The following is a 26,155-nucleotide window of genomic DNA, read 5'->3' as shown; positions in this document are numbered from 1 at the left end:
TAACCTGATTTTAGTAGTTTCAGCTTCTCCTTAGATGTTTTCTCTGCTTGATGCATGCCAATAATTTGACCCTTCTGAAAATCTTTTCCACGACCACAGGATGTGTCTTTCGACATGGTTGTTTAACAAATAAGAAGCTACTCACTGCATCATTTAGGGTTAAATAACTTGTTGCCAGCTGAAACATAATCACCCATGCAGTAATTATCCAATGGGAGGCTCTTACCAACTTGCTTAGTTAAATCCAGGTGGTGACCTTTTTTTTGGCAAGGCAGTGTATTATGGCTGTAATGTTTTATTATCATTTCTGTAACAAGACTCTTGATTAATCAACTCATTTAAGGTGAAAAGACTCTAGTGCCATTAATTAATCTGACACTAATGTTTATTAAAATTATCATAAGAACAGAACACTGATTGGTGTGATCGCTTCACGCTTCTTTCATTTTCACAATGTTACGTTTTTATTCACACATAAACCAAAAGGAACCACAGATTGTTCATAATGTAGTGGAGAAAAAAGTAAGACATTTGACTACCAAATGGAAATACATATACACAAAAAACTACTAAAGTATAGTAACTAATTACATTTACTTAGTTACTGTCCACCACTGCTAATGTATGCCTTAATGCAGGAGCAATATATTAATTATTTTAGTAATTAAGGTACAAGTGTCATCAGTTATTCATGAGATTCATACAGGCCATCAGGATAACCATCACAAATATTACCTCATGTCATGTTTGTGGTGCTTAAACTGAAAAGTGAAATATTCCTTATTAAATAATGTTCTGTTGCAGATTAAATAACTGAAGATTTGTCATGAGATCACTGAAAATGCTTGCTAAGTAGCCACCAAAAATCTTCCTAGACACCTGGCCAATCTGGGTGATCAGGGAAGACAGACGGGCCTTGGCCAGGGAGGTGAGCAGGAACTCGAGGGTCACTCTGACAGAGCTCCAGCGTATCATTGTGGAGATGGTAGAACCTATCAGAAGATGAACCATCTAGGCAGCACTCCACAAATCACGCCTTTATGGTAGAGTGGCCAGACGGAAGCCACTCATTAGTAAAAGGCACATTACAGCCCTTAGAATTTGCCAAAAGGCACCTAGAGGACTTTCAAACCATGAGAAACAAGACTCTCTGGTCTGATGAAACCAAAATTAAACTTGTTGGCCTTAATACCAAGCGTCACGTCTGGAGGAAACAAAGAACCGCTTATCATCTGGCTAATGCCATCCCTACAGTGAATAATGGTGGTGGCAGCATCATGATGTAGGGATGTTTATCAGGAGCTGGAGCAGGACCGGGGTGACTAGTCCTGATAGAGGGAAAGATGAATGCAGCTAAGTACACCGAGATCCTTGAAGAAAATCTGCTCCAGAGCACTCAAGAGGTATAGGCAAAAATGTCCAGAAACAAGTGTGCCAAGCTTGTAGCTTCTTTCCCAAGACACATTGAAGAAGTATTAGGCTAAGGGTGTGTACAGATATGAAACCCCTAAATAAATGATTTTTGTCAGTAAAATAAAATTGCATATTTTCTAAACCCTTCGAAAGTATTGGCGTGTAGATGTTTGAGGGAACAAAATAACTAATCTATTATAGAATGAGAAGGTGAAAGGGGTGTGCAGACTTTCTGGACTGCCAAAACAAAAACATACATGAACACACAATGGAAGTGTTTTGAATTTAGCTAATTGAATGAGCTCTTTTAAGTAATAATAATAACCCTCTAAACACCATTATCTGATTACATTTACAACCGTAATGTTTAAATACATTCTGCACATGTGCATTTGTGTCATAGCAGGAGAGAAAAACTTGTCTGCAGAATAAGTTTATGAGACCAAATTTAAAAGACAAAATTTTAAAGACTTTAGCAGTATAAACGGCCGTAAAGCATGCAATAAAGAGGTCAGATAAGTATTTGAGCAAATGAAAAAAAAAAAAAAAAATTCAGGTAACACCCTGCTGCTCCTCTTACTCGGACTGGACTCACATGATGCTTGTTGTCATGGTAATGTGCACACTACGTGATACTCTACATAAGCGTATAATTTGGGTCAGATTACTTGTAGTGTGCATGTAAAGTGAAATTTTTATTATTCCTATTTCTCACAATATTAAGGTTACTCAATTTTGGCAAAGATTTTCACCAGATGTAGTCTTACTAGAAAAGGATTTTATAATACCTGAACAGTGCCATTGCAATAAAGACACCGACCAGCCAAAGCAACAGGATGGCTGTGACTGATGTAAAAAGACGTCAGTAAACTGCAGGATACACACTTCACAGTCACTGGTAGCACCTCTGTATCATACACTTTTATCTAAATAAAAAAAAAAACACACATTTTCATTAACAATATCATAGGAGTATGTAAAGAGTACACATATTTGGTACTTACAATTTGCTTAGTAGAGACAGGAGGCCTTCCATCTTTATGAACTGTTAGTATGAAGTGGTACACTTCTGTTGGCTCAAGAACTTCTTTTGACAAAACTAGTCGGCTGTTGTTCCATTGAATAGAGCAATCACTGAACAAGGACTGTGATGACCAAGATGCTGTGGTGTTCTGCTGCAAGTATACTCATTTTAGCATTCAATACCACTGTCAACATGGTTTCAGATCTGTAACTTAATAAGCATTTATCAAGCATATGTCCAAGAAATACACTGAGGGGGGAAACAAGTATGCTAACACTTTTTTATTTAATATTATTTTAGTGCATATATCCACTTTAAATTTAAACACAATCTCTTTTGACTTTGTATTTATATATTTAATTTTAATTGATTATTTTGCCCCCTGGGATTTTCTTAGTTTAAAAAGTGACATTTTACCTTTCTGGTTTTATGTAGTATGTACATACGTAAATGTTTGCTTATGTGGTGGCAGTCTGAAATTCAGTACTAATTGTATACCTGGTTATAATCTAAATTGTATTTGATGAGTCTTTAAGTACATTAAATGCATTTTATACACCGATCAGCCATAACATTAAAACCACCTCCTTGTTTTTACACTCACTGTCCATTTTATCAGCTCCACTTACCATATAGAAGCGCTTTGTAGTTCTACAATTAGTCAATGTAGTCCATCTGTTTCTCTGCATGCTTTGTTAGCCCCCTTTCATGCTGTTTTTCAATGGTCAGGACCCCCACAGGACCACTACAGAGTAGGTATTATTTGGGTGGTGGATCAATCTCAGCACTGCAGTGACACTGACATGTTGGTTGTGTGTAAGTTTGTGTTGTGCTGGTATGAGTGGATAAGACACAGCAGCATTGATGGAGTTTTTAAACACGTCACCGTCACTGCTGGACTGAGAATAGTCCACCAACCAAAACCACACAGCCAGCAGCGCCCTGTGGGTAGCGTCCTGTGGCCACTGATGAAGGTCTAGAAGACTTCAACTTCTAGAAGCTCAACTCAAACAGCAGCAATAGATGAGCGATCGTCTCTGACTTTAAATCTACAAGGTGGACCAACTAGGTAGGAGTGTCTAATAGAGAGGACAGTGAGTGGACACGGTATTTAAAAACTCCAGCAGCACTGCTGTGTCTGATCTGCTCGTACCAGCACAACACACACTAACACATCACCACCATGTCAATGTCACTGCAGTGCTGAGAATCATTCACCACCTAAATAATATCTACTCTGTGTTGGTCCTGTGGGGGTCCTGACCATTGAAGAAAGCAGGCTAAAAAGGTATGTAAAGAAATAGATAGCCTAAAGTCAGTAATGGTAGAACTATAAAGTGCTTCTATATGGTAAGTGAAGCTGATAAAATGGACACTGTGTGTAGAAACCAGGAAGTAGTTTTAATGTTATGGCTGATTGGTGTATACTTATCAGGAATATGCAGTACTTCACTACTTTTGTCTAAAGTAATAAAATACTCACCAGCAAAATATTCCACTGAAACGTTAAGGGTTCTTTTTCTTGCACTGTAGCATCAGGATCATAAGATTCAGTTCCATCCAGTATCAGGTCTTTCTGGCTTGACCAGAGTCTGTACGAGCCACCTTTTATCAGGGGTACCAATGGATTGTTGACTACAGAAAACCTAGTGGTCTTGTTATGTTGCAGGGGTGTTCCATGAAACCTGGTGGTAAACTTGAGACAATAGTCTCCAACATCAAGTGAATGCTTCGGAAGAGAGAGAAGTGGCATGGTGAGATCAATTAAACCATTTAGGGACACTTTCCTTTCTGTGCAATTTAAATCATGGAAGATCTCCCAAAGATATTTGGTCTTGTAGAAAGTACAGCCATTCAGATTCACTCTTGCTTCAAAATAGTTTGGCCTTGATTTGAAGATTTGAAGACTTGATTGATCTTGGATCAGGGATACTTGAGGTTGTAGACATTGCAGCTTCTTTACTACAATTGGAAACCATTCAGAGATCTTGCTGACATTATTGAAAACTGTGACCTGCATCATGAATTTGCCTTCGATGCTGTATGTGTGATTTGCTTGATTGGATTTTGTTAACCAGATTTTATTAGAGTCACCAAATTCCCACTTGTACGTAAGGTCACAACAATTATCAGTAAGAACCACAAATGTTATTGGATGATCTACAAATAGTTCAGCAGATGAGACAACAAGCTTTATATTCTTTACTGGCCACTGAACAAACACTGTCTTGGTCAAGGATTGGGAACAGACATTAGTACTGGCATTTACTGTTACAGACAGGGAACCATTGGAAATGGGTGTATAATTGACACTTTGTCCAACTTGATGTGAGGTATTAAAACCATCTTGAAAGAAACTCCAGTGATAAGTAACTTGAGATATGGTATCAACTGATGCTCCAAAATTGGTCAGTTTAGATGCTTCCAAGACCTCAGCACAGCAGTTAATTAAATGAAGACCTCTGATTCTTTCTACCACCTGAACAGACACAGTTGCTGCTATGATACTAACATGATTCCTAGCAACTACTTTAACTGTATGGTTTCCAACTGGAAGAAATGAAGTGGTAAATTCTTTTTGGACCTTAAGGGATGTATTCCCTTCAGGGAATTCCAAAAGAAATGTAACACCACTTCCCTGAGAGATGGATGGTTTAAATGTGATGGGCTCATTCTCACAAATGACAGAGTGGCTAACCCTTAAACTAAGTCCTTTGATGACATTTTGAACTGTTACTATGTGCGACACAACCTGCCAACTAACATCATTTGAGGCAGCAAGAGTTACTCTGTAATCTCCTTCATCCAGAAAGGAGTAACTAACTGCTTGATTTTTACCAATAACAATGTCATTCCCTTCTTGGACATCCAAGGTCCACTTCCAGTATCGAACAGTACCTGTTTGGGCAGATCCTTGGAACTGCAAGAGTTGGTTTGACGGGACAATGAATGGATTTAATTTTCCATCTACTTTAAAGTCAATTTCTGAAACAGGCTCCTGAACTGTAAATTGTATCGTTGTGTGGGCTGAGCTAAAAATATTCTTCACTGACACACTAAGATTAAAAATGCCAACAGTATTGAAAACATGACTCAAATAGGGTACGTCTGATGTTACAGGACTGCGGTCCAAGTCAGAAAACCAAATATACTCAAGGTCAGATCCAGTTGGCAAATACAATGATATATTCACAGGTTGTCCTTTTGATATTACATTCACCGGTGATGAAATATTGACGGCAGAAATTCGCTCTATTGCTCTTAATGAAACTTCACTTTGCACCTCTCCAAGGACATTGGCAACTGTAAGTTTGACAAACACATCACCAGAGATGCATGTGAGCAATTTAAAATGTTTACCATCTTCAGTTGTGGTTTTAACTCCATGTTGCTGTGCCAGCCACCGATAGGTCAATCTGGTACCATGCTTCACAGATGCTGTCAAAGTGACTGTCTCATTTGTGGGGAAGTATCTCAAAGATTTAAGACTCTGACTTGTAATTTGGACCCCTTGTATTCTCTCAACAACCTCAATTAAAGTTGATGCATTTATTTCACTTACAAGATTCTGTGCTGTGACACTAACCTCAAAGATCCCTGCTTTTGGAAAGACATATCTGTACTGAGATGTCCCAAGCTGTGAAGGAGGATAGGAATTCACCTTCCAATAAAACTGTACATCAATGACATTGCTTATGGCTGTGATTAATGTATCTTGACCTGCTTCTGCAAATGGTTTAGTCTGAATTACTAGACTAGATATAGGAACTTGTACTTCTACTTGAACACTAACAACCTCTTTGCTAACTGCATTAAAAACTAAAGCTGTGACATGATACTGTCCAGCTGAAGTAAAAACATGTGATATATTTCTGCCTTCTTTTTTAGCAGACCCATCACCAAAGTCCCACTCCACAATTACATTACTATGGCTTGGCTCAGTCCAAAAATAGTAAGTTTGATTATAAGTAAACACATTCAAATTACCACTGTGTCGTATATAGAGATTTGTTACAGGTCTTTGAACAAAAATTGTTAATTTTGCAGTTTTCTGGCTAACCCGATTTTGAGCAATTACCACAACTTCCTGTGTGCCTTCCTCTGAAAAAACAAAGCACTTTTTGGACATTCCATTGACTGGGGGATCACTAAAAGAGCTTACATACCACAGGAATTGGTATGTTTCACCACCAGCTGGGATAACTGACACATCAAAGCATATCTTTTCACCGATTGCTACAACGTTCGATGCAGAATGCAGATTCAAATCTGTAATCAAGGCTTCAACACATACACTGGTGTGATAGCTTGCAGATCCTGTCAGACTATAGATGGTTACATCAGTAGAATAATTCCCAGAGTCAGAGAATGTATGAACAATTGTGGACATCCCTTTTTTTATGGAAGTGGCTGTACCATCGCCAAACCACCAGTGGAAAGTTAGCTCAGAAACGTTCCCTTTTACCAGTGCTTGTAGATTTATTTCCTGACCACTTGTAATACAGTCTGATGGCAAGATTCCAATAATAGCAAGTTGATAGATTTCTATATTGATCAGCTGTGTAACTCTGCTCACAGCATTAGAAACTGTTACCTGAACTGTAAAGTTTCCTGTAGACTTGTAAGTGTGTAAGATCAAGCTCTTTGAGAGCTCTGTAAAAACTGTCCCATCTCCAAGCTCAAAGGTCCAGCTCAGACTAGTTCCTGTAGCTACCCTTCCAGTGATTTCTGTAACTGTATTAAGCTCATTTGGCCCATTATTCCACACACGAAGACCCGAAATTGTTTCAAAAACTTCCACCTCCATCCAGGTAACCAGCTTTGAGAGGGTGTTGTTGGAACACACAGAAACATTGTATACACCAGCCTCCTTAAAAGTATGACTGATCGAGTTATGAGGTCCTTTAATCTCCAGTGTCCCATCTCCAAATCTCCAGGTGTAATGCACTCCATATGAAGATGGCAGTGAAGAGGCTTCCAATAGAATTTTTTGATTGACTTTAGGGACAGTGGGAACTAATGACACCAGCAGTTTTGTTAGTGGAACTCGTACTTTAGTCAGCGCTGCCTTTTCAATAACATCATACTCATTTTGGACTTGGATGCTGAGAGAATAATCACCTATTGTGGAATAACAAAACATTTTAAAATAATTTATTATTTTATTTCAATTTCATTTTTTACTATTGCTTTTTCCTGGTCAAGGCCACAGCGGGTCTGACTTCCCCTAAATAACAGGGTGCAATGCTCTAACACTCCCAGACAGGACACTAATTCATTGCAGGGTCTTGGCCATCTCTCCTATACCCCTCAGACAGAGCCAATCATGTCTGTATGTAGACACCCAACCAGCCAATATTACCGCTGGGAATTCGACCCCTGGATCCCAGCAATAGTGGGCCTCTATAATTTACCGCTACTATAAAAAAATTACATTACATCCAAGTTTTTTTTACTTACATAATACATTATTTGAATAATTTATTTACTTTAGTTATGTGTCAATATTATGTTTAAAAGTTGTTATAAAGGTGCTTCTGTGTGTGGTTAAATTATCTCATTCTATCAAACTGTTAAATGTTGAACTTAGAACAAAACTTAACCACAATCCACAGTACAAAGTAAAAAGTTAAAAAGTAAAAAAAAAAAAAGTTATGGTGCATTTTAGGCACATTAACACTGCGTGAAATGCAATGTGATCACCAGAAAAACACGGCAGACTTGACAAAAAACAAAAGAGTGCTTGGCTGCAACTCATCCAGCTGCTCAGTAAACCATGATTTACAATTCAAAAGCTCAGTAGAGGAACAAGACAGGGGACAAATAAAAAAAAAATTAAAGTATTATACAGTATTATACATTATTTTACTGCAACTGAGGACATAAGCATTCAAAAATAAGGTCAATGATAAATGGCCCTGAGTTTCAACATTCAGTGGTTTAAAATTAGGCTTTTAATCCTTCTTCTGCCCGCAGTACTGTAAAATTTGACTTATTTAATTAAAAAATGCTTTCAAATAAACCATAAGGGGCCACTCAGGTGGCGTGGCAGTAAAAACACGAAATTGTCGGTTCGAAACTCAGTTCTGCCATCCGGCTGGGCTGGGTGGCTATATGAACAACGATAATCATCCAGCAGAGGTTGTAATTGCATCAGTTATGAGGTCCCTATCCGACTATACCCGCTTTGTATGAACAACAAGCCAATCGTTGTTCATATAGCCACCCAGCCCAATGGTGTCTGCACAGAGTTAAGAAATAACGTAGACAGGGTGTGGCTCTTTGTGCACAAAGCTGATCCGCATATGAACTCGCCTCGTGCGGGTGAAAAGATGCAGTCAGCTACTGCACACTTGTCGGAGGGGCTTGTGTCAGTTTGCTGTCCTCAATCGGGCCGAGGGTCAGCACCAGTAGAGAGGAAGCATAACGCAATTGGGTAAAAATTGGACACGGTAAAGACTGGGAGAAAAAGGGGAAAATGCATTAAAACAATTTAATAAATTAACCGTAAGCTGTTTAGCTTATAATGATCACAGAAATATGACAAATCATGACTAAGGTCACACGGATTTCAGTATCAGTTTTAAAATATATTTTATACAACAAAACTAGATTTGGGACACTTTTACCTAAAGAGCAAAGTATTTCTCTATCAATCTCAATCAAGAAAAAGCTGGGGCTCAAAATTAATAGCTATAGTTTTGAAATGGTTTGTCCAACAAGCTTGTGGTTGGTGTTCTCATTCCTTAAAATATATGGTGAATTGGACCGGCCTAGGTCTGACCAGGATAAAGCAATAAAATGAAGAAGTATATTCTGTATTTAATACAGTATATAACCAGTATTTTTACCTTGTGTTGTGTATGTATGATGTGCAGAGTCTTTCAGATAGACTTGTGTTGCTGTCTGATCCATGGAGTTATCATTCCTATCCAATGGGGCAGGAACTGTATGACTCACACACACAGAACCATCACCAAAATCCCACCTATAGGACACAATAAATCATCTTTATCATTCTATATGATTTTATAGACATATCTGATCAAGTACACCTACCAAAGACAAACTCCATTTCTAGATAAATTGGGATGTCTGGTAAAACACAGTTATAAACAAGAATCTGTAATTTGTTAATTCTCTTCCATTTTTATTCAACTGATAAAAGTATAAAGAAAAGATTTTAAGTGTTTTACTGAACAACTTAGTTTAGAATTTGATGCCTGCAACACACTTAAAAAAGCTGGGTCAAAGGCATGTTTACTCCTGTGTTTAATCACCTTTCCTATTAATAAGACTTTTTAATGATTTGGGAACTGAGGACAGTAATTTTGAATTTTTGTCCATCTTCAGCTCAACAGTTTATGCTTTCATTTATTGATGCTACAGCAGACAAAATGGTTTTCTAAAACATTGCTGAGTCTACACCGATCAGGCATAACATTATGACCACCTTCCTAATATTGTGTTGGTCCCCCTTTTGCTGCCAAAACAGCCCTGACCCGTCAAGACATGGATCGGAGCCGCTCAGGTGGCGCAGCGGTAAAAAAAGACGCGCTGCAACCAGGGCTGGATTCTGAGAACGTGGTATCGAATCCAGCCTTGCTTTACCGGTTCGAAGCTGAGTGGCTATATGAGCAACGATTGGCCGGTTGCTCATATGGGGGGTGGGACAAAGAACCGGATGTGGGTCTCTCTCTGTCAGAATGCGATTGCATTCTCTGCCGGCTGATTGGAGGCGCTTACACAGAGATGGGAGAGGGTGCCCTTGGGGTGTGTCTCTCCGCATGCAACGCTGGGTGGCGCCAAAAACTCGTCAATGTGTGGGTGGCAAAGATGCATCTGGCTGCTGCTCGTGTTTCGGAGGGGATATGGGTTAGCTTCAATCACCTCCGTCAGGGCAGGGTTCGGCATAGACAGAGAGGAAGCACGATGCTAATTGAACAATTGGATGCGCTAAAAAGGGGAGAAAAAGGGGGTAAAAAAAAAAAACATGGATCGGACTTGTTTGAAAATTCGGAGGCCAAGTCAACACCTCAAACTCGTTGTTGTGCTCCTCAAACCATTCCTGAAGCATTTTTGCTTTTTCAACTTTTCAACTTTGAGGATAAAATGCTCACTTGCTGCATAATATATCCCACCCACTAACAGGTGCCATGATGAAGAGATAATCAGTGTTATTCACTTCACCTGTCAGTGGCCATAATGTTATGCATGGTCGGTGTATGTACCTATATTTCTAACAGTACTATGATGGTTTCTCTTGCAATGCCATCCGAGAGCTCAAAGGTCACACACATTCAACAATGGTTTCCGGCTTTGCCCTACACTGACTAAGATCTCTCCAGATTTACTGAATCTTTTCACAATAATATGAAGTTATGAACAGTAGTTGGTAAAAGACAATTATTTTTTAAATCTTACATTGAGAAGTGTTCTTTTTGAACTGATTGGCAATTCTCTCATAAAGTTTGGCACAAAGTGGTGAGCCATGATTCATCATTGCATGCAAGATTATTTATACCCAAACATGGTTTCCTCACCTGTCATCCATTTACCTGCCTATTGTGGAAAGCTGTAACTTGGAAATTCTTAAATAACTTTTTACTTTTATTTTGCCTATATCCCAACTTTTTGGAGTGTGTTGCAGGCATTAAATTCTGATTCAGTTTACAAAATACAATGGGGTTAATTAGGTGAAAACATTGGAAGCTTTGTCTAGACCACATGTGTCAAACTCAAGGCCCGCGGGCCAAATCCGGCCCGCCACGTTTTTTATGCACTTTATGTGCTTTAAAGACTTATGATTGTCTTAAAATAGACTGTAAAATCGTACATAAACTGCATCTCCCACAATGCATGTCGATTTTGTGACCCGCCAAGTGACCGCATCCCGCCACTAGATGGCAGTGTTTCCACATCAGCGTTTAACTAAAGCGTTTTTCCAACAAGTGATGTTGAGAAATATTTACAAATAATCCCAAAATGTACAAGAAAAAGAAAGGTAATTTAATGAAAGATGGAGAAAAAATGGTACATTTCTTGTGTTATGAGGCCGTGTCTGTGGTAAAGGAGTACAATATAAATGTAAATATACATTGTACATATACAGTATAAATTTGCCATTTTGACACCAAACACAGAATTTGGCCTACAATAAAACAACAAATTGTCCAAGACTTAAACGGCAGACTGCAATCACAGCGGGATACGATACAATTGGCCCTTAAAGGGCCACCATAATGCAGATGTGGCCCTCAGTGAAAATGAGTTTGACATGAGTTTGAAGAGGGTACGGGTACTGGACTTGCCTGCCTGCAGTCCTGACCTGTCCCCAATAGAGAATGTGTGGAGAATTTTGAAACGAAAAATGAAACAACGACGACCCCATACTGTTAGACATCTTAAGACGTGTTTGCAGGAAGAAAGGGACAAAATAAAAGCTGAAACACTAAATCACTTGGTATCCTCGGTGCCAAAACATCCTTTAAGTGTGGTGAAAAGGAATGGCAACATTATAAAGTGGTAAATGCTTTACTGTCCCAACTTTTTTGGAATGTGTTGCAGGCCTGAAATGCAGGAATGGATGTGTATTAATAAATGAAATGAAGTTGACCAGACAAAACATGAAATATCTCAGGTTCAAACTGTCTGCAAACAAATAAAAGTCAAAGTAAGTGTAAAAAAAAAAAAAGTAAAATGTTTTTTTTTTTATTTGTATTTTCCATGCTGTCCCAACTTTTTCTGATTTGGAGTTGTAAAAATCTATGTCGTCCATGTTTTCGGTCACATGTCCAGTGAGTGTAAAACAGTTAATCAAACAAAATTTCAAAGCACTTTTTCCATTTTAAAGTACTAACCTTATTTTGACACCGATCGAAACATCCAGTTTGACTTTCAGATTGTAGATATTCAATGTGTTCACAGCAATGGCCTCTGGCTCAGCAAGTAACGTGAGATCAGCCAGTGGAATCATTGCATCTGCCTCAAGCTTGAGCTCGAAGATCTGAGAACTAACAGGATTTTCTGCTTTTACCTAACAATAATAAAACAGAATAAACGTGCATATGAAAGCTTTTAGGATGCCTTGTTTGACCTTAACATTTCAGGAGCTGTGGCTTGGTGTTTGAGCCATGTTTACCTTTATGATGTATTTTCCTGGCTTTCTGAATAGTATGCTGTAAGTTTCTCCTGTGTGGGCAAACTGGAAGGGATTAGCAATAAGCCAGGTGTACTTTACCGATGAACCACTTGCCACCAATGCCGTAAACATCTGCAGACATAATAAAAGCAAACGTCCGAAGAGGGTCCAAAAGCTGGGAGAAGATCCATATTAGTGATCATAATTTTGGAATAGGATTTCAAGCCTTATAGAATAACTCACCTGTGGTATATCCACCAGAACTCTATAGAAACCCTGTGGTCGTACACTCAGCCCTGTGATGATGATATGAGATTGTACTTTCACACTCATTGTCTGAGAGTTCAGCTTGTTTGATGCTGTAATGTTGAGACTTTGCTCTCCCTGGCTGGTGGGCATGAAATATACATACGAACACCACGTGTCATCCGTAACCCTTTCACAAACTCTGTGAATGTCAGGTACTTCTGCTGTACAAGATGGTAAAAATGGGACGTCTGTCTTTGACACTGGAGCAGACCATGTGCTCATAGCATTTCTTCCTGACAGGATCTTGAGGATTATTGGGGTTTGAATATTTACTGGCAAATGTATTTCGTTTTCTTTGCTAAGCACCGGATAGACAAGCTGCATTCCTGAAACTGGTGTTGATGCTTTGCTCAATGTGGTGCTAGTTGTGGTCACAGCTACATTATATATCTCAGTTTGTGGTGAAACATCAAAAACATTGACGTTGTCCTGATGGATCAGACGAAGGTCACAAACCACACCATCCACCCACCGAGCTCTGTCTGCCTGAGCAGAGAGTATAGCATCTACCCATCCACCCCACTCTGGTCCAGATAGAGAGCGGTAGCTCTGACGCCAACCAGAGTCTGAACCGCTTACACAGTGCAGGAACCCTTCTGAATTTCTAGTGTGCTGCACTGCTACAATATCGTCTGGATACACCAAGATATTTTTTTCTTTCAATGGAACCTGCATAGAAGAGAAAACAAATGTAATCATTTATTTGATCATGACATGAGATAATTCACATGACATATTGTGATAATAGGTGTTCTTATGGTATTTATACACCAATCAGGCATAAAATTATGACCACCTTCCTAATATTGTCTTGGTCCCCCTTTTGCTGCCAAAACAGCCCTGGCCCATCAAGACATGGACTCCACTAGACCCCTGAAGGTGTGCTGTGGTATCTGGCACCAAGATGTTTGCAGCAGATCCTTTAACTCCTGTAAGTTGCAAGGTGGGGCCTCCATGGATCAGATTTGTTTGTCCAGCACATCCCACAGATGCTCGATTGGATTGAGATCTGGGGAATTTGGAGGCCAAGTCAACACCTCAAACTCGTTGTGCTCCTCAAACCATTACTGAACCATTTTGCTTTCTGGCAGGGTGCATTATCCTGTTGAAAGAGGCCACAGTCATCAGGGAATACCGTTTCCATGAAAGGGTGTACATGGTCTGCAACAATGCTTAGGTAGGCGGTACGTGTTAAAATAACGTCCAAATGGATGGCAGAACCCAAGGTTAATATATTCCACCCACTAACAGGTGCCGTGATGAAGAGATAATCAGTGTTATTCACTTCACCTGTCAGTGGTCATAATGTTATGCCTGGTCAGTGTATATTGTTGGTATCAGACAATATTCAGACCACTTGACTTTTTGCACACTTTATTGTGTTGTGGATTTACATTTACAGCAGTTTGCACTCCAAATTGTGTATAAGTGCATCCCGTTAGCTTTGATTATTTTTGTGTCTAGACCTGTTGCAATTTGGAGTTCACACATACCTGGGTCTATAAGGGTCCACAATTTATAGTGCACACCAAGGAACTGTCTGTGCATCTTGAATTCAAATGGCAAATATATAAAACAATATCTAAGGCTTTGAGCATTCTCAAGACCACACTTTAATAATTCTTAATTGAAAGACGCTTGGTACAATCTTGAACATTTCTAGAGTTAGCTGTGTGGCCAAATTAGGCATCTGGGGAAAAAAAACATTGATCAGCTTGGTAAAAAGAACCCAATGGTCACATTGAAATCCTTTGCAAGTCTTTATTTATATACCCCATAAATAGAGCCTTCATGACAGACATGACAAGAGTGAGCACAGTTAAGTGAAACACATATGATAGCTGGCTTAGAATTTGTTTAATAGAATGTAAAGGACTTTTACTCTTTGGGCATAACAGCAAGCAAGAAAGAACAAACAGCAACATCATTAAAGAAAACCTTCTCCAGAGTTCATCCATCTCAAACTGATGCAATTGTTTACCTTTAGACCTTTAAAACAATAATGGAGTGGCCTTCAGTGGCCAAAGCCTCCTGACTGCAAGAATAGGATAAACTGACCACATATAGGTGAGCAATGCTTGTACAAATGTATCCAAAAAAAGCCAATGATGGTTCCACAAAATATAGTGTGTGAATATACAGTATAATAGAGTGAGTGAATATTTTTTATTACAGATTTTAGTTTTTAAGTGTAAATTGAATTGAAATGGAAATTGCGTTGATTCAAATCCACAACACAGTAAAGTGTACAAAAAGTCAAAAGGTCTTAATCCAATGTGTTTTATTCAAATTCTAGCTAAAACAATTAAAGGACCACTTAATCATCACAGTGTATATCAATCTGTTTGGTTGGGAAGCATAGGTGATTTTAAACTAATTTCACCTGCTTTGGTAAAAAATAACAGTGACAACAAGTGAACTGGAGTAGCAACAGTAAGAAAACCCCAAATGGGAATAGTTTCCAATGGTGACCACAGACAATTACCCTCTCGTTATACTTCCTGACTAATTCTTTTCTAGTTTTGCGTTTTGTTATTGTACTTGTTACTACTGGTAGCATAAGGGGTACCTGCATCCCATTCAGGTTGCATATGCAGTCCAGCTCCTCTAGAATTGCACGTCCATATGTGCCATTGCAAGAAGAATTGCTGTGCCCAGCGTCACCTGACTACTCAAATATATCTGAGTGTGTAGAAAGTTTCTGGATGACGAAGGTTTGTTGACTGGTTCTAACATTCAGCAGACATAAATTCAATTGAGAACCTCTCATGTTATGTTTTGTGCATCCGACCCTGCAAAGTAGCACCACAGACTATTCAGGAGCTCACTGATACCCTATTCAAGGTCTAGGAGGAAATCTAGGAGAAGTGTGATAATAGACATTAAATAATCCTGGCTTTTATACATATATTAAACACATTTAAATATGACTGCATTTTTTAACAAGTATGCAAGATGTGTTTTGTTTTGTACCCTAATTTATGCACAATGATATTTACGTCATGGATACTCAGGTACAGCAGAGGTAAATTAAACTAGGTCACTACTGCTGGGATCCAGCTGTGCTATTAGCTGCTTGTGCATCTACATGACATGTTTGGCTATGTCTGTGGGAGTGGCCAAGGACCCATGATGGACTGGTGTCCTGTCCGGGGTGTGTTGCTGCATGTAAAACTGCTGTAAATTAAATAAAATATTTACTTTGAATATAAAAATGAATTATAAAATATGTTGAACAAATTCTAATAATCCCTACTGTATAAATATGTAAGTAAGTATCAAAGCTCACTGTAAGGTGGACAGGCTCAGAAGCTGAGGGGATTTCCAAAGCTATGTCTGTCACCACGTGGTAAAAAGGTGCCAGTGCAGGATATCTGGGTGGCAGGGTAAAGACATGTCCTCCAGGAAATAGGTGGTAAGGGCTACATGGACTGGTGACTGAGAGACAACTCTCCAGCAGATGGCACCAGTACTGTCCAGTTGGGCATCCACCAGTCGTGTTGCACAGTGGTTTCTGTGAGCAGCAGCTGAATGGGTTAAGCAGAAAACTGCAGCCTGGCACACAAGGAAGCCAGACAAGAGAAAGAGAGGAAACAAATAAACAAGTAGTTTTGCATAAAACTTAACATACAAACATACCCTTTGCTGAAAATATAGTAGAGCAGTCAGGACATTTTACTATATACCATTTGTTTCTTTAGAATGCCAAAGGATTTGAATTTTGGGGTTGAACCCCACATGGGGTTAGCCTAAATGCTTTTTACATATCATTACAAAATGTATAATAAAAGTGAATGTGTGTGGCGCTTGGCTGGCAGAGCGGTGTGTTACACTAGCAGATCCGGGTTCAGCAGTGCAACTGGCTTGATGCCTACACAGACGTGATAATGTCTGCAGGGGTGTGGGATGGTTAAAGCCTTTCAATGGTTTGGTGCCCTTTCAAGGGTACTCCTGCCTTGCGCCAAGTGTTTTCCCACGGAACCAGGCTTGCTGCTACCCTGACTGCGATAAAACATCTGAAAGATGTAAATATTCTCTACAAGATATGCACCCAAACTAATCATAAACCTGTATTTTGGGTTTGGCTGTGGCCACTCTTGACCCTAATTATTTGTAAAAGAGAGTTTCTTGCTTTAGGCTAATGAAGCTATCTAATGGGAGTCTATCTTATTAAGAATATATCCTTAAGGATGCAGCTGTCTCTTGCACTAGGTGCCACCAACCTATTTGAACAATATAGACACAAGTAGCCAGGCAGTTGTAGCCTAGCGGTTAAGGTACCGAATTTGTAATCAAAAGGTTGCTGGTTCAAGCAGTGACAGGTTGTCACTGTTGGGCCCTTGAGCAAGGCCCTTAACCCCTTAATTGCTTAGACAGTATACTGTCACAGTACTGTAAGTCGCTTTGGATAAAAGCATCTGCTAAATGTCGAAAATGTAAATGTAAAGTAGCCCCATTTGAGAGGTGCCACGCAAGATGGGGTATCGCATAATTCTCCCACCAACAGTGACACCTGCTCTGAGGTTATGGTACCTGCATTAGTGGTGGATGAATATTTTAGTGTAGGTTGTTCCTTCGTGCATGCTACAGCTCTATGTAGAAAGCTACTCCTAGCTGGTGGACAGAATAACCCAGTGGCTTCACATGTTGTTGTGGGGACAGGTGCTAGTCTGTGGTCCTTTTTTGGCCAGCATGGATGTTGTGCATGAGGCAGAGAGACAGTGATCGAGAATGCAGTGGGAGTGAATTGGTCATGTCTAAACATATAATAACTTCAGACTTGTGCTTGGGTAGCACAGCGGTCTGACACACTGGAGTGTTTGATCTGTCCACACAAAAACAATTGTTCGTGATTAAGAAAGGGAAGATTGGATGGGGTCTTCTCCCGCTGTCGCTGCAGAACATGATCTCCAGGACTGCTATTGACGCCTGTGTGAGTGTGTGGTAGTGGGGTGTGTGGAAGCCCAATACTGGTAATTAATAAGAAGTGTCCGCACACAAGACACAAGTCGTCGGGGGCATGTGGTGATCTGGCATTCCTTGATCTAACTGAAGATAGTGCAGGCTGCAACTGATTTAAGTTTAGGAACTGGAAATGACTAGGCTTTGTGCATGAGGCAGAGAGGCAATTTAAAACATTAAATATGTTTTCTCTCTTTGATTATTTCTCAACAGGCACTCAGGTAGGGCAGTGGTCTATCACGATAGCCCACACTGCTGAGACCCGAATTCAAATCTTAGAGGTGCTAACAGCCAGCTGGGTGTCTACACAGACATTATTGGCTGTGTCTGAGGAAGGCTATGACTGTAGCGCTGTGATAGATCGATGCCCTGTCCAGGGTAATCCTGCCTTGTGCCACGACCCTGACCAGGATAAAGCAGTTGATAATAATGAAACGAAATGAAAACTATTTCTCAACTACACAGCTCTTTGCTTTTTTAAATTCTGTCCTATCACTCTAAGTAAATACAACAGGTCAGGTGGACAGTACAGAAATATGAGGAAAAGCTGTAACTTACCTGGGGGCACTAAGTGATAGTTTGGGCTACAGTATGGTCGTAAGATCTGCACTTTGGCCATAGTGAGCTGTTGACTTGGCTGAGTGACCAAATCTACAGAGAGCACTCGGCCTCCATGACTGAACCACAGCCCTGGAAACATCATCATCTGTAAAAGTGGAGGAATATAATGAACATTAATAACAGCATTAAATTAGACATACAGTAATACTGCAATGCTTTCACTGTGCCTGGCAACTCGTGACTGAAGAATACATTATAGAAATGTTACAGTTTGTTATAACAAGATAGTTCAATGAATCTAATTTTTTCTACTCCAAGTTTCTACTCTTGTGTCATTTTCATTTTTTTCACTGGTAAATTCTTACTGGTAATGTTCCGTCAGTTCATAAACAAATCCATGGATTAATAGTTTGTTTGTTTATTAGGATTTTAATGTCATGTTTTACACTTTGGTTACATTCATGACAGGAAACGGTAGTTAATCATTACACAAGGTTCATCAGTTCAAAAGGTTATATCGAACACAGTCATGGACAATTTAGTGTCTCCAATTCACCTCACCTGCATGTTTTTGGACTATGGGAGGAAACCGGAGCACCTGGAGTAAACCCATGCAGACACGGGGAGAACATGCAAACTCCACACAGAATGGACCTGGGGATCGAACCCAGGACCTTCTTGCTGTGAGGCGACTGTGCTACCCACTTAGCCACCGTGCTGCCTGGATTAATAGTAAAATGAAAAATCTGATATTTGTGTTTGAACCTGTGAAGTGATAAATCTTGTGTAACCAGCTACTTTCTGCAAAACTGATATTTTACTTAATTCACGTTTTACATTTTTAACTACATTTTCTGTTGCTTTACCCAGAGGTGGTTCTGATGGAAACCTGTTTACCCTCCCAAGGTTAAGGAATGAAGTCGAGACTGCCATGCCAGCAATGCTGCTCCTGCCAGATGTGACGGAAACCTGGCGTGTTTGCACCAAGAATGTCAAGAACTCACTACAGACTTTATCAGAGACTGGACTGAATAATAACTCCAATTATTTCTGCTAGTTATAACGTTTAGTTCATTTTCATTTGTGTGTGTATAATATTGTGTAAATCCTATTTATTCAAATTATTCTCCAGACCACCCAAGAAGGATGGGTCCCTGCTGAGTCTGGTTCCTCTCAAGGTTTCTTTCTGTAATTTTAAGGGAGTTTTTCCTTGCCACTGTCGCCCTCGGCTTGCTCAACAAGGGGTTTTGGTCTGTTGACTTGACTTGCTAAAACCCATATATGTAAAATGTACATACAGTGACCCAAACTAAATAAAACCACTTTTGTTTAAGTGCATCCTGAATGCTTTAATATTCCTTGAGATGTATCTAGAACTCAGACGGAGTCCACCTGTTGCACTAAGAGCTGATTCGACAGAGTTTGGAAAGGTACAACTGGGTCTATAAGGGCTTCTAATTTACACTATATTGTCAGGACAAAAAGGGGAACCAAGGTCCGAGGAACTGACACTGAATCTCTGACATCAAATTGTGACAAGACATAGATCAGACCAAGGATATTAATATCTAAAGCATAGAGTGTTCCTATAACCACAGCGGTCTCTATCATTTTAAAATGGAAAATGCTTCGCACAATCTTGAAGCTTTTTAGGGCTGGCTGTCTGGCCAAATATGACATTTACTGTAAGTATGATTAGATAAAGGATGTTTGTGCCAGGAGTTTTATCTTTGTCTATTTCAGATACACAGCACAGTTAAAGAACAAATTGAATGATCTTACGATACTGCAGTAGAGCCAAATCTCTACCAGTCAGATCGCATATTCCCCCTAAAAAGACAAGCTTTAAAGTATACTTACTTCTACTTTTTGTTGTACATCTGGCAGTGAAGGGAGTGGCTGTAACTGGGACTGGGTGAACCTGGCAGACATTAGTGGCACCCCTATAACATAGCTGTCCAACAATGGCAAGGACACTGAGAAAGAAAAGCATTGCTGGTTGGTTTTGCACTTTTTCCAAAATAAAAGGTCATTGTATAAAAGGACGTCAGTCCTTACAGACACCTACTGTACTTATTCTGTCTTAATTAAGAACCATGGGGCTACAATAGATGGCCAAAATTATGTGAACACCTGACCATAGATTTGTGCCTAGAACACCTGAACTCCATAATTAGGAGGGATGTCCACTTACTTTTGGCAATATTGTGCACTTATCGGTATAAGATGCATGCAATACTAGAATGAAGCAAACATTCAGAACATTTGTTAATTAATCTTTACAATTTGCCTACGCTGGGTGAATGGTGGGAATACACCCTGGACCAGGCGCCAGTCCATCACACACTTACCCAGACTAATTTATGGAAACTACTCCTACATTTCTACTAGTGGATGGTAATACAGTATAGTAGGAATGTTTGGATTGTGTGTAGTACCTGATATCTTTCTACCGCAGATGAAGCGATGCTTTTGGTCACATGTGCTGTTTAGCCACTGTCCCAAACCCAAAGTCATCGTAGAGCAAGTTGCATGTTTTAGATCTTCAGGACTAGAGCGGGCACTTCCAAAACCACTGTGCTGATCCGGGCCAGTATCATTTCTATTTCTCATCCAAACCAATAAAGATATTTCACTGTAAAGGGTAAATAGAGAGAAAAGTAGATATTCAATGGAAACATACACTGATCAGGTGTAACATTAAACCACCTCCTTGTTTCTACACACATTTCCATTTTTTCAGCTCCACTTACCATACAGAAGCACTTTGTAGTTCTACAATTACTGACTGTAAATCTATCTGTTTCTCTTTATGCTTTGTTAGCCCCCTTTAATGCTGTTCTTCAATAATCAGGACTCTCCCAGGACCACTACAGAGTAGGTATTATTTGGGTGGTGGATCATTCTCAGCACTGACATGGTGGTGGTGTGTTGGTGTGTGTTGTGCTGGTATGAGTGGATCAGACACAGCAGCGCTGCTGGAGTTTTTAAACACCTCACTGTCACTGCTGGACTGAGAATAGTCCACCAACCAAAGATATCCAGCCAACAGCGCCCTGTGGGCAGCGTCCTGTAACCACTGATGAAGGTCTAGAAGATGACCAACTCAAACAGCAGCAGCAATAGATGAGCGATCGTCTCTGACTTTACATCTATAAGGTAGACCAACTAGGTAGGAGTGTCTAATAGAGTGGACAGTGAGTGGACACGGTATTAAAAAACTCCAGCAGTGCTGCTGTGTCTGATCCACTTATACCAGCACAACACACACTAACACACCACCACCATGTCATTGTCACTGCAGTGCTGAGAATGATCCACCACCTAAATAATACCTGCTCTGTAGTGGTCCTGTGGGGGTCCTGACCATTGAAGAACAGGGTGAAAGCAGTTTAAAAAAGCATGCAGAGAAACAGATGGACTACAGTCAGTAATTGTATAACTACAAAGGGTTTCTTTGTGGTAAGTGGAGCTGATAAAATGGACAGTGAGTGTAGAAACAAGGAGGTGGTTTTAATGTTATGCCTGATCGGTGTAGAGTACATACACAACATGGCTAAAAGTAAATGGACATCCCATCTAGTTACTAAGTTTAGGTGTTTTAGCCACACACATAACTAATGTCTGCACATGGATACACATGGATTTTGCTTTTCATATGTAAATGAGGACACAAAAAAACAAACCTTTATTAACTACTTACAGTTGGAATGCATTGCCTAAGAACTTCTGAAGACCTGGTTTGTCCACAATGGCAAGATCTCCACCTTTAATCTCCTGACAAACATCTTTCGCCTCCGGCCAAGTCAGTGCTGATGCTGGCATCCAGTAGCAGTGAAAATGATCCTGATCAATCTGGGCTCCATTTGGACAAGATTCTTCATCTTATGGATAGTACAGACATTGTAGAAATCTGTCAGGGTTCGTTTACTTTTGAATTCATAACATGTACATTACTAAAAGCTAGACTTTCAACACCAAACAAATTCAAAGTATTGTATAATGTTTATTTCTTTTTTATGAAGAAAGTAAAATTAAATGTCAATGGCACCTATAAAACAGTGAAATTAAAATAGGATTGTTTTTAATTACTGCTGCCACCCCCAACTTTGATTGAGGAGAGCTAAAGACAGATCACATACAGAGAGAAATGCACTGCCACCTGTACACCGATCAGGCATAATATTATGACCACCTTCCTAATATTGTGTTGGTCCCCCTTTGGCTGCAAAATAGCCCTGACCGATCAAGGCATGGACTCCACTAGACCCCTGAAGTTGTGCTGTGGTATCTGGCACCAAGGTGTTAGCAGCAGATCCTTTAACTCCTATAAGTTGGGAGGTGGGGCCTCTATGGATTGGACTTGTTTGTCCAGCACATCCCACAGATGCACAATTGGATTGAGATCTGGGGAATTTGGAGGCCAAATCAACAATTCCTGAACCATTTTTGCTTTGTCAGGGCAGGGCGCATTATCCTGCTGAAAGAGGCCACAGGCATTAGGGAATACCGTTTCTGTGAAAGGGTGTATATGGTCTATAACAATGCTTAGGTAGGTGGTATGTGTCAAAATAACACCCACATGGATGGCAGGACCCAAGGTTTCCCAGCAGAACCAGCATTAACTTCTTCAGCAATTTGAGATACAGTAGCTCGTCTGTTAGATCAGACCACACGGGCCAGCCTTTGCTCCCCACGTGCATCAATGAGCCTTGGCCGCCAATGACCCTGTCACTGGTTTACCACTGTTCCTTCCTTGGATCACTTTTGATAGATACTGACCACTGCAGACCGGGAACACCCCACAAGAGCTGCAGTTTTGGAGATGCTCTGACCCAGTTGTCTAGCCATCACAATTTGGCCCTTGTAAAACTCACTCAAATCCTTACACTTGCCCATTTTTCCTGCTTCTAACACATCAAATTTGAGGATAAAATGTTCACTTGCTGCCTAATATATCACACCCACTAACAGGTGCCGTGATGAAGGGATAATCAGTGTTATTCACTTCACCTGTCAGTGGTCATAATGTTATGCCTGGTCGGTGTATGCACAGTATGGTCAATAGAGGCTGTATTTACAGTAGCAACACCCTAAACAGAATATCAGTCGCAGGGCTTCAGTATGTGTGTAGACCAGTTTATGACACCACTGGGGATTCGAAACCTGGATCCCAGTGGTAATGGGCTAGCACAACTTAACGCTGTTAGACACTTATCATTACTTATGTTTTAATCTAATCACAGCTCTGTCTTAGTCTGCTTGAAAGAAAAGGCACATATTATAACTGTCCTAATATGTTAATGATTTTTGCAACTGTTCTTTTATTTGTGAGTAAATTATTAAAATTATATATTTTATTTTACAACCCCCAAATCAGAAAAAGTTGGGACAGCATGGAAAATGCAAATAATAAAAAAAAAACAGAGTTTCTTACATTTACTTTTACTTTTATTTGATTTCAGACAGGATGAACCTGAGATATTTTTGTCTGCTCAACTTCATTTCATTTATTAATAAACATCCATTACTGCATTTCAGGCCTGCAACACATTCCAAAAAAAGTTGGGAGAGTAAAACATTTACCACCTTTGTAATGTTGCCATTCCTTTTCACCACACTTAAAAGACGTTTTAACACCGAGGATACCAAGTGATTTAGTGTTTCAGTTTTTATTTTGTCTCATTCTTCCTGCAATCACGTCTTAAGATGTGCAACAGTACGGGGTCGTTGTTGTCGCATTTTTTGTTTCAAAACTCTCCCCACATTCTCTATTGGGGACAGGTCAGGACTGCAGGCAGGCCAGTCCAGTACCCGTACCCTCTTCTTCCACAGCCATGCCATGTGGTTTTGCATTGTCTTGTTGAAAAATGCATGGACGTCCCTGGAAAAGATGACGTCTTGAAGGCAGCAGATGTTGCTCTAAGATCTCAATGTACTTTTCTGCATTAATGCTGCCATCACAGAAGTGTAAATGACCTTTGCCAAGGGCACTGACACAGCCCCATACCATGACAGACCCTGGCTTTTGGACTTGTTGCTGATAACAGTCTGGATGGTCCTTTTCGTCTTTGGTCCAGAGCACACGGCTCCATTTTTTTCAAAAAAGACCTGGAATACTGATTCATTTGACCACAATACACATTTCCACTGTGTTATGGTCCATCCTAGATGCCTCTGAGCCCAGAGAAGTCAACACCACAACTGGCCATGGTTAACATAAGGCTTCTTTTTACACAGTAAAGTTTTAAGTGGCATTTGTGCATGTAACTCTGTATTGTAGTGCTTGACAAAGGTTTGCCGAAGTAATCCCTCACCCATGTGGTTATATCAGCTATTGTTGAGTGGCGGTTCTTGATGCAGTGCCGTCCGAGGGATGGAAGATCACAGGCGTTCAGCTTAAGCTTGCACCTTTCGCCTTTACGCACTGAAATTCCTCCTGATTCCTTGAATGGTTTAATGATATTATACACTGTAGAGGGAGAAATATGCAAATCCCTTCCAATCTTTCTTTGAGGTACATTTTTTAAACATTTCAATCATTTTCTCACACATTTGTTGACAAACTGAAGATTCTCTAATCATCTTTGCTTATCAAAGACTCTTTCCTGGATGCTGCATTTGTACCAAATCATGATCACAATCACCTGTTGACATCACCTGTTTGGAATCACATCATTATTTAGTTTTTTCACCTTATTACTAACCCTAAATTGCCCCCATCCCAGCTTTTGTTGGAATGTGTTGCAGGCCTGAAATGCAGGAATGAAGGTATATTAACAAGTGATAAGTTCAGCAGACAAAACATGAAATATTTTGGGTTCAAACTGTCTGCAATCAAATAAAAGTCAAAGTAAATGTATGGAACACTGCATTTTTATTTTATCTGTATTTTCCCTACTGTCCCAACTTTTTCTGATTTGAGGTTGTATTTTTTGCATTCATCTGACAGTCTAAACACATTTTCATTGTCCAAAAATTAATTTATAAAAGTTTGTTCAACATCTGAACTGAAATTGTTATGTGTGGTAAGTACAATATGCGTTTCAATCATCCAGGTACACAAAACAAACAGTGGAACAAAAAAATTTGAATCACTAGACTGCCATTACATATTTATGTAAACATTTAACTTTCGAGCAGTGAATATTTCAGACGTAACACTGGTGTAAAATTGTCTGACATAACTGTTCTATGTTTGTAACAATGAGGTAAAATCATCTCATCATGAATGTTTTCCTGAGACCTGTGTGTTACAATTATTACTTCAGTTAGTACCGAACAAGACTTAATAAGACTGCAAAACACATGTCAAGGGATCTGAGACCATTCGTCTATTGTGGAAGTCTATATTTGTGTCTACACCTGGTGAGAGAACACTTTTCCACAGAACGTCATCCGGCAAACTTTCAGACCTAGACAGGAGAGGCTTTCTATAAGCAACCCTCTAAAACAAGTTATTTTTTTTTATTATATTTTTTGTTAAAGAGTGGATTTTTGTTACAGTTTTGAATTCATTTTTGTTGTTTCATTTTATTGTTTTCCTGTGAAGGGCATTTTCTGCAACCCTGTCCATTAGGTAATCTTGAAGGTACAATATCAACAAAAACACCTCATGCTATTGCATTTAAAATCACTCAAACAAAAAAAATGATGTAATAAAGTAGTTTTAACATCTCACCAGTGGAGCAGTGTATCACAGCACTGAGGATCAGAATGAGAGGCAAGCGCAGGATAAAAGCCAT

The 26,155-nt window shown here is 39.7% G+C and overlaps 1 protein-coding gene across 1 annotated transcript in view; it reads right to left on the bottom strand.

The window, feature by feature from the left end:
* The window catches only part of pkd1b (polycystic kidney disease 1b), a 73,472-nt gene extending 47,317 nt beyond the window's left edge, over positions 1 to 26,155 (bottom strand). The window contains exons 1-12 of the mRNA XM_063003921.1: positions 26,092 to 26,155; positions 22,114 to 22,294; positions 20,849 to 21,045; positions 20,271 to 20,386; positions 18,408 to 18,555; positions 16,177 to 16,442; positions 12,822 to 13,556; positions 12,579 to 12,710; positions 12,298 to 12,473; positions 9,289 to 9,425; positions 3,921 to 7,558; positions 2,202 to 2,339 (exon numbers count right to left, since the gene is read on the bottom strand). Of these exons, the coding sequence (XP_062859991.1) occupies positions 2,202 to 2,339; positions 3,921 to 7,558; positions 9,289 to 9,425; positions 12,298 to 12,473; positions 12,579 to 12,710; positions 12,822 to 13,556; positions 16,177 to 16,442; positions 18,408 to 18,555; positions 20,271 to 20,386; positions 20,849 to 21,045; positions 22,114 to 22,294; positions 26,092 to 26,155 (5,928 nt within the window). The remainder of the gene's footprint in view (positions 1 to 2,201; positions 2,340 to 3,920; positions 7,559 to 9,288; positions 9,426 to 12,297; positions 12,474 to 12,578; positions 12,711 to 12,821; positions 13,557 to 16,176; positions 16,443 to 18,407; positions 18,556 to 20,270; positions 20,387 to 20,848; positions 21,046 to 22,113; positions 22,295 to 26,091) is intronic.

Source organism: Trichomycterus rosablanca, chromosome 10, assembly GCF_030014385.1.
Source record: "Trichomycterus rosablanca isolate fTriRos1 chromosome 10, fTriRos1.hap1, whole genome shotgun sequence".
Classification (NCBI taxonomy): domain Eukaryota; kingdom Metazoa; phylum Chordata; class Actinopteri; order Siluriformes; family Trichomycteridae; genus Trichomycterus; species Trichomycterus rosablanca.
The sequence above is the reverse complement of the archived record's forward strand: the minus strand, read 5'-3'. Positions and strand labels throughout refer to the sequence as shown.